At 49.2% G+C, this 9,217-nt stretch overlaps 1 protein-coding gene across 2 annotated transcripts in view; it reads right to left on the reverse strand.

Annotated features, from left to right (window-relative positions):
* Positions 1–82: 82 nt before the first annotated feature.
* LOC147243566 (myocyte-specific enhancer factor 2C-like) overlaps positions 83–9,217 on the reverse strand; it is a 35,064-nt gene continuing 25,929 nt past the window's right edge. The window contains exons 6-13 of one of the 2 annotated variants that reach the window (XM_086188083.1): positions 7,315–7,458; positions 7,042–7,234; positions 6,867–6,908; positions 5,969–6,135; positions 5,857–5,880; positions 5,208–5,337; positions 5,000–5,123; positions 83–4,505 (exon numbers count right to left, since the gene is read on the reverse strand). In XM_086188083.1, coding sequence (XP_086044209.1) covers positions 4,160–4,505; positions 5,000–5,123; positions 5,208–5,337; positions 5,857–5,880; positions 5,969–6,135; positions 6,867–6,908; positions 7,042–7,234; positions 7,315–7,458 — 1,170 coding nt within the window. In that variant the 3' untranslated portion in view covers positions 83–4,159. The remainder of the gene's footprint in view (positions 4,506–4,999; positions 5,124–5,207; positions 5,338–5,856; positions 5,881–5,968; positions 6,136–6,866; positions 6,909–7,041; positions 7,235–7,314; positions 7,459–9,217) is intronic. The other variant, XM_086188085.1, reaches the window with a different exon arrangement.

The raw sequence follows: 9,217 nt of genomic DNA on the forward strand, positions 1-9,217 counted from the left end.
CAGATTGACTCCACAAGTGAGCCTTTAAAGAAGGAAAGAAGACACAACACACTGAGGTATTTGTAACAGAGCCTGTATATTTTTCTGCAAAATACAAATACTATTACATTTCTACTTCTGACACGAGCTCTGACTGCGACAACAGACGTCTCCTCTGAGGGACGTCGTCTCCAAGTGGCGACAAAGGCCAGCTTTATGCCGCTAACATCGCTTAAAATAGTTGTGTTTATTAGAAGCACTAGTGCAGGTAAGGAGGGGGACACACCGACTCACCCAATACATTTAAATAATTCATGTGTCAGGCAATCAACTAAAGAAAGAATCAAACCAAAAGCACAGATAAGCAGGTTTTCCCACACAGGTTTACACTTCTCCGAGCTTCCTGCCGCCCGAGCCGGAGGACGAGCTCCAGGCTCTCCTGCTCCTCATCCGTCGGCGTGGGGTAGAACATCTGAGCTGGAAACCCGCAGACGACGCGGCCATTTAAGAAAAGGAGTGCAGAAGAAAACAGGGCTCCGCCCTCAGTGGCGACTTTACTGAAATAAACGACGACAGGCTGAGAACCAGTGAATTTCGTGGCTGATTGACAGGAGATGGGGCACATACAGGCAGCGGGCTGTGGCTGAGGGCTCGAGCTCCAAATATACAGTTTTTAAACCAAAATATTCAAATGTGAATGACCCTCAACCACATCTATCTTCTAGAAAAAAACAGAACAAAACAAAAACCCAATGTGGACAGCTGTCCGTCGCCTCCGCAGGTCGGCGCCTCGTCATCGCCGGCCGGTGTCAGACCCGGTTGAGACTGGAAGGCACAAATAATTCAGAATAGTTTGTGTACAAGCGACAACACAAACACACGAGGGTGGGAAGCGACTGAACGTTGCCTTATGAAACGCCCCCCCTCCCGCAGCGGCGGCCGGTGGTCACCAACAAGATTTAATCTTCATTTTCTTATTTTCATCCACGACTCCTGGTTTGCTTCGGTCGTGTCTTCTAACCGTCATCAGAGTGGTTGGTTAGTGAAGATGAACTCAACCTGGAACTCTGGTTTACTGATTCAATCATCCAGAATAAGATAGAACAATCCCAACGGCCGCTGGTGGAGGAACCAAGAGATGACCACTTCCTGTTGGACGACAAACACACCATCCCTGACATGATCACTTCCTGTTGGACGACAAACACACCATCCCTGACGTGACCACTTCCTGTTGGACTACAAACACACCATCCCTGACATGACCACTTCCTGTTGGACTACAAACACACCATCCCTGACATGACCACTTCCTGTTGGACTACAAACACACCATCCCTGACATGACCACTTCCTGTTGGACTACAAACACGCCATCCCTGACATGACCACTTCCTGTTGGACTACAAACACACCATCCCTGACGTGACCACTTCCTGTTGGACTACAAACACGCCATCCCTGACATGACCACTTCCTGTTGGACTACAAACACACCATCCCTGACGTGACCACTTCCTGTTGGACTACAAACACGCCTCGTGTGCTCGGTTCGTCCTGCAGGGCTCAAACACAAATATTCGTGACTTTTTAAAGTCTGTGTTTGAATATGCCAACACTCTTTCTGTTTACACGTGAAAGATAAACATAGAACATAGAAACCCATGTCAATATTTGCCAGCGTTTTATCTCAAATCCACAACATTTCTACTCGGTTCCTGCTTGTCTCAAATCTCATGACTTTTCCAGATTGTTCACGACTCTTTAACCCCCCATGACTAAAACTGGACGTATTTAAATATTTAACATGTCAGCCTAACATACCAAGATCATGTGGTCCATGATTGAGTTCTTGACATGTTCATGCCTCCATCCAACGAGCCAGCCTGGTGTTCTGCCCGTGTTCTTAAGGTTCCACTGCAATGCTGGAAGTCCAACAGTGCACAGCCCAGGAAGCTTCATCGCAGCGGTTCTACCTTCAGAGACTTTGTCCTGCTGTCGGGGGACGGTCACATTCCGCTACCTCGTGTCCCAGGGTCGAACAATCAATAAGAATATTAATCATCAATAATCAGATCTTCTCTGGTTCCTCCACACTGGGACAACGGAACGTGTAAACCGATGGGAGCGTTCATCAGGGAATCCTCAACTCCAGCGATTTGTGGGACTGAGTCAAATCAGGAGTCCTCCGTCACGGCGTTAACCTCGGGCGACACGCGTGTTGGGCTCCCAATCGACCCAGTTACTGATACTTCTAGTTACTGTGGTTTTAGAGTACATAAATAAACGAGTGCTTCATCCACCACTGTACTTCAGTTCAAAGGTCACAACAATATGGCAGGAAACATCATGTTGCGCAGGTTGTGCTCTGTGACATCATCACTGTGAGGTCATCCCGGGTCCGACACCAGCTCAACTTTAAAGGGGACATTTTTTATTTTACAGCTCATTTAAATAAAATCTCCCTGAACGTTTGATAGAAAATGACCTCTGGTAATGTGACAGCTGGAACAGAGCTGCAGACGTTTGGTGCTTCGACCACGAAGGAGGACGCCAACACGCTCAAGGTTGTGCTGCAAAGCATCGACGTCCTGGTGGATATGGCTTTTAGGAGTCCGTCAAAGCTAACGGCTAATGCTAACTCTCAGGAGTGCAGTTTATTATCACGAGGCCGCGAGTGGAAGCCAAAGAAAGGAGATCGAACGTGAAATTGAATCACAACTGGAAACTCCTTGTGGAAAGTTGAATACTGTAACTGGGGTTTTCCATGATGAACTCACAAGGTTCAAATTTCCAGAAAGTTCACGCTAATGCTAACACCAGGGATGTGGCATGTTTAGCATGGTTTGGAGGATATACGAGGCCTAAGAGCTCGCTGATGCTAACGCCAGAATAGTGGAGGGACCAAGGGGAGGACCATGCTAGCACATCCAACAGGTGCTAAGCTAAAGAGAATTAGAAAGTGCCTTTGATTCGACTCTGATTCACAAAATCAAAGCTTGTTAATATTTCTGGGATCATGTGACACTGAATTCAACATTGTAATCGATGTAATCAGAGCCAGCAGGTGCACTGGTTTCAAAAAAGGTTTTCAGTCGTGGTTAGCTTTCATATTCAGGTCGTCCCTCTGCTTCCAAAGCCTTGCGGTCTGTTGCGCTCACTGAGGAGCTCACTGTTGCGAACACGGCTCCAAAAAAAAGACTTAAAAATCATCTTCACGTCAACGAGATCCACCTGAAAACGTTCTCGCCACTCGCGATAAAACCTCCTCAGTCACCTTTTCTCTTCCATCTCATCACTTCTCTGACTTGCTCTCCCTCCCTCTCTCTCTCTCCCACCACTCTTCCTTCACCTTCCACACCAAAATGTGCTATAAGTTGTGCGCAAAAATGTTGAACCTGCAACACGACTACGATGTGCAGCGATGGCTGCTGTCATCAACGCAGCGCTCACGTCGCTGTTCGGAGTACCAGACTTCACTTCTGTTAGTTTGCATACACGTACGCGCACATGTGCATCGAACATATTTGTTCTCTCCTCAAATCCCCCGCGAACACAAAACAAGCAATAAATGTACACCAACAAACTGCAGCTGCTTCGTCTCCATCACACAGAGGGAAGAGAACAGCGACGAAAATGCTCCGCAACTTTGCTTCTGAACTTCCTGCACATCCGACGCTCCGCGTGTTTCCGTCCTCCAGCAACGTCGCTCCTCTGACTCTCAACCGTCTTCAACCGCAAAAAATGACTTTTCAATTTGGTTTCCATCCATTGTTTATTTTGTCAGCACAGCCAGGCTAGCTGTGTCCAGTCTTCATGCTAAGCTAAGCTAAGCTAGCTCTAACCTCACTTGGTGGCTAACGAAGCTCTGCTCCGTTTTACTAACAACGCATAGTTCAAAGTTATGGAGCATTTTTGCACCACATCCTCACGCACTCGCCGCCGTTCCTCTGGTGTCGCGCTAACGCTACAGCACATGTTGTAAATACAGCAGAACGTCACTGGATCCATGGGAAACCATCTAAGTCGGACCCGTCACGTCCATGTTGCTGTTATACATTTAGCAAACCACTCAGTACAAGAATAATAATATGATAATAATAATAATAATAATAATAATAACAACACTATAAGGTAACTTTGCTAACAAGCCCCGCCCCTCTGGCTGCAGGCCATCCCATCATGTGGCCCAGCCCTCTGATAGCCTCACGCGTTTTACCGACGGGCTGTGGCGCTCGTCCTGACTAGACAGAGGCCGCAGGAGGAAGTTGTCGTTGCCGTGACGATCCTCCCGTTCTTCGTTGCCTTCGTACGAGCTCCCGCAGCTGGACGCGCTGTCGCCGGGGGAGCGTCCGGCATCGCCAGGGCCCCGGCCGGTGCTGCAGTACCCCACTGTGGTTACACCCCCGAGCCCCACGCCCACCATGCCGATGCTCCGGTCTCTGGGGGGGGAAGCTGGCTCGGACTTGATGTGCAGGTTCTGGTGGTCGGGGGGGAGGTTCAGGTTTGAGTTCTGGCACAGGTTTCTGTCAGGGAGGAAGGCACAGTGGCGCTGAAGACAAGACAGACCCTAACATCCACGTTCCTCTTTCATGTGCAAATCAGCGCCAGACAGCAAGTTTGGCTTTGACGTGATATTAACAGTCAGCTGACCGGGTCACATGGTATCGGACAAGTCTGGGCTCAGCGAGGCGACCCGCTTTCACCGTGACAGCTAACGTTCTGGAGGTGTCGCTGCTCGTTCTGATCAACTTGATAATTTCTTGCCTACGTCATTTAACTATGGCGGCGCGTGTCCGTGGTGTGTGGGTGACATGTTGGTGGCGCGTGTCCGTGGTGTGTGGGTGACATGTTGGTGGCGTGTGTTTGTGACGTGTATGTGACATGTCGGCGGTGTGTGGAGGTCACGTGTCACACAAGTATAAACCAGGCCTTCGTGGGTTCAGCTGCTTCTTTCTTGATGACACATTTACATGTGGGGATGTGCGGCGGCGGCGGCCCGCTAGGCTCCACTGCTCACCCCATGTGTCCCAGCGCTGAATGTTGCAGATTCTGAATCTGTTGTTGCTGCCAGCTGGTCACTGATCCGAGACCAGAACCTCCGAAACTGGACAGGGAGGAGAGGTCACTGCCGAGGGAGAACTCTGAGGACACAAGGACAGTCGCTCTCACTAACCAGCAGCCAATCAAAGCGGTGGCAGCGGCAGCGTCTCAGCAGAGGTACACACCTGAGCCGTAGGAGGAGGCCAGAGAGGGAGGATAGCCGGCCATTCCCTGGCCGGGAAGAGTCTGAGCGGCGATGGACACGGCGGGAGACGTCAGCGTCTGAGCGGTCTGAGAGTGATTTATTCTCTGGTTCTGAAATCAGGTTACAATGCAAACACATCAGACGTCAAAGTCATAGAACGCAACAAAACTTTAGTTCGTCTCAAAAGTCCTCGTCAGTCGCCACCATTTTTGTTTAAGTCGACGCCCAGCAGCGTTCACACACGAGGCTCCAGACTCAAGTGGCTGTTAGAGCCGTTGGACCTCTGGTTGACCTTCAAATGGTCGTAAATTTGAGTGTTCAGGCCAAGACGACTGCCAGCGGGAGGATCAGCCGGTCCAGGACGGAGGATCAGCCGGTCCAGGACGGAGGATCAGCCGGTCCAGGACCAAACTGAATCTGAAAGACTGAAATCTCAGCATGTGAACCTCACGATGATCTGATAACGATGTCGTTCAGTCTGAGTTGATGAAGATGGGGATTCTTTTTGTGCTGAGCTGATTTGGTTTTTGACTTCGTCTTTGGATTAAAATGCTAATTAGTGTCAGTCACATGACAGTTTTCTGACCTTGTGATTGGCTGTCAGTCTAGTAAGTCAAAGATCTACTCACCAACATGAGGTCAAAGTCCTCACACTGCAGCGCAGCAGTAACACACAGACACGGTTAGCGACCCAACAAAACCACACGTGTGACACGTGACGAGCGGCGCACAAACACTCACAATGGTCGGCATGTTGTTGCATTTGTTGGACGGGGGCATCAGGGTTCGGAGGTCGGGCTTGCGGCCCATGCTCATGGGAGGAGGACTCTTGTCCTGCATGTTCTTGGAGACTCCTCCAGGGGACAGCAGCCCAGGGGAGGGGCAGTGGTTGCTATAGCTACCATTTCCTGGAGAGGCAAAGGAGAGGAGGTGAAGAAATTAAACATTTCTTCAAACTGTGTGTCATGTGTTGTTTTTGTAATCAGTTCGCTGACGCAGAACGTGGGTGTGGTCGGCTGCGGGACAGCGTCTTCTCTCTGGGCTAAACGAGGTCCGTCTCTCTGACTCTCACGCGGTGAAAATAAAACACCAGCTAGCGTCATGACAACCAGGACGGACCGCTGGTCCAGACCTGGGCCACGGGACCCGGTGGCTGCCTGCTCGTGCACCGATGCTGCTGTTCAACACATTTGCTTGAAACCGTTTGCACGCCTCCCTCTGTCTCATCGTCACATGACTTTGTGCTGAAACAACCTTCTAACGCTGCATATTTGGACAACAACCATCTGGTCGCCCCTCCACTCAGCCTGATTCTGCGTTTCCTCGATGAAATCACCTGAAAACGCCATCCTGCACTTCTTTGCTCAGTTCATTGATCACCAACAGGTCTCTATGATTCAGGTCTCGGAGGGAAACGCTCGTCAACGGCGTTCTCTGAAGCGTCCAATTACACGTGAAAAAAGTTAGTTTCTGAGTGCGTGGCAGAGCATAAACGCTGTGGCCGGCTGACGTCTGCGGCAGGTCGGACCTGGGCCAGAGGAGCAGCCGACCAGGAGACGCATCGGTCATCGCTACTCTGCTTCTACTCGTCTGGTCTCCTCAGTGAGGAGCTGGTCAAAGGCTGGAATGGCGCTCTTACCCACGCTGACCACGGTGCTTGGCAGCTCGGAGCTCATCAGTCCTGCAGAGACACAGACAACACATGAGACAGAGCGAACACGCCCACGAGGAACCACGAGGAACCACGAGGAACCACGAGGAACCCAGGTTGAGAACCTCACAGGTTAGTGTGTAACGTGTCCGTGCGGTCGTACCAGCGTTCCCGGTGCTGGGGGGTCTCTGAGGGGACATGCTGTTCCTCTGCAGTGACGGGTGGCTATGTGAGATGGGCAGCAGGTTGTGGTTCCCAACGGCACCACCCAGGCCGGCGTGGGTGTACAGCAGTCCAGCGGGGTTAGTGCCCGGGATGGCCACACCCATGTCGTAGTTGGAGGGAGGCAGACCCTGCTGGATGGACCCCCCCACCAGAGACCAGTCAGCCCCCAGCCTCAAACCACTCAGGAGAAATCAGAGCCGATGGAACTCACGCAGATTCTCTGTCGGTTGATCATCAGGTCGATGTCGTCGTTGATTTTACGGTACTTGTCGTCGGACTCGGGGCTCTGGCCGGCAGAGTCGTCGGCCTCGATGTCGGGGCTGTCGCAGCCGTTCAAGCCTTTCTTACGCAGCGTCTGGAAGGAAGCAACAGAGCACGGAAACGCTAATCAGAGGCTCATGGACCTTCCTCACGTCTCCACGCATCAGCGGCGCTGTGAGGAACGTCAGCTTTCAAATATACACATCAAAATATTTCTGATGACGTTTCGGGTATAAAAAAATGTAAAACTAAATTAAGAAATATCAATAACTGAAATTAGAAATACAGTTTTATGTCATTAAAAAGTGAACATATTACCATAAATATATATATTTATAAATATATATATTTATATATTTATAAATATATATATATTTATAAATATAGATATTTATATTTATAAATATATATAAATATCTATATTTATAAATATAGATATTTATATATTTATATATATAAATATATACTACCATCGAAAATCCTTTTTAAATGTATAACAATTTTGTATCCGTTTTTTTTCTCACAACTTTTTTGGTAAATCTGTCTTTCCAACAACCTCAGTTTGATTAGCAAGTTCGAAACAAGAAACCACAAAATGAAAGCTGAGACTTTTAACAAACGATTACAAAAGAAAGAAAGAATCTTTCTTTTCGTTGAAATGAACGAATGCTTGGAGGGTTGAGCGTCTCTGGTTCTGGATGAATCTGGACTGAAGGGCTGCTGAGGGTCCAGAACAGGAACCGGTTTGTGATCAAGTTCAGCCACGAATGGTGACGGCACCTCTGACTTACTTGTGGCAGTACCTCCATCGGCCACACGGGGGCGCCACCTCAACAGCCATGAGGCATCAAACCTGCTTCAACAGTTTCTGGCTCTGTGGTTTCTATGGCAACAGGCTTTAAATACTGTGGACTCAAACATCAGTTGTTGCTGACAGCGTCCAGCTGATTCACCTGCAGCTAGTGTTCCATGATCGTGAACCGGCAGCAGCCCCTGACCCTGATCCTGATCCTGATCCTGACCCTGATCAGCAGGCAATCATCTGATCAAATGTTCAGCTTCCCACACGTCTCGACTGGAGTTTTACACCATTTTCACGGAGGTCTCAGCTGCTGTTCAAACACCTGAAGTGGCCTTTGACCTTTCAATATTCCAGGTTTTCACCATTTTATGAACAAAGGAAGAAGAAAACAAAAATAATCTGTAATCAATAATAATCAATAATCGTCAGGCAGGTCCACAGTGCCTTCTCTGCATGTGTGAGTACCAGCAATTAAGCGACTAAAAACAAATGACTGTCAGTTCCTTTAAACCACATTTACAACCAGGAAGTACGAGACGTTAAATAACGGCGAGCCCCTGACATGTCCAGACGTGCAGTAACTCGTTCCCTCAATTTAGTTAAGTCATAGCCACAAAATATCAATGAAAATACGTAAATTGAGAGAACGAATTAAATCTACTGGCCTGGGAACAACTATGTCTCCTCTCTCTTCCCGCCACCAATTCCTCTCGGCGCTGGGAAACGACGACACAGACCAAGACGACAACAACCTCATTGTGACGTGAATGATTCCGGGATCTAAAAATGGAGCGAGATGAAGAGCGCCGTCAGACTGGAGCTGGAAATGGAAACGTCGAGGAGAGGGAGACAGACGGGCGATCAGACGGGACGCTGGGGGCTGCTGTCGAACTCTCACCAGCCTCGCCGAACGCTGGAAACGCTCAGAAAAGGTGAATCCAGGTCGGACGCCTCCAGTCCAGGCTGGTCCACGATGGAACAGGGCCTTCATCAGACCAGAACCAAGACTGAAGTTCATGTCATATACAACCCACATGTAAAGAGCCGGCTG

Source organism: Aulostomus chinensis, chromosome 19 (genome assembly GCF_037954235.1).
Source record: "Aulostomus chinensis isolate RoL2024-O1b breed Wild chromosome 19, RoL_Achi_v1.0, whole genome shotgun sequence".
Lineage (NCBI taxonomy): Eukaryota > Metazoa > Chordata > Actinopteri > Syngnathiformes > Aulostomidae > Aulostomus > Aulostomus chinensis.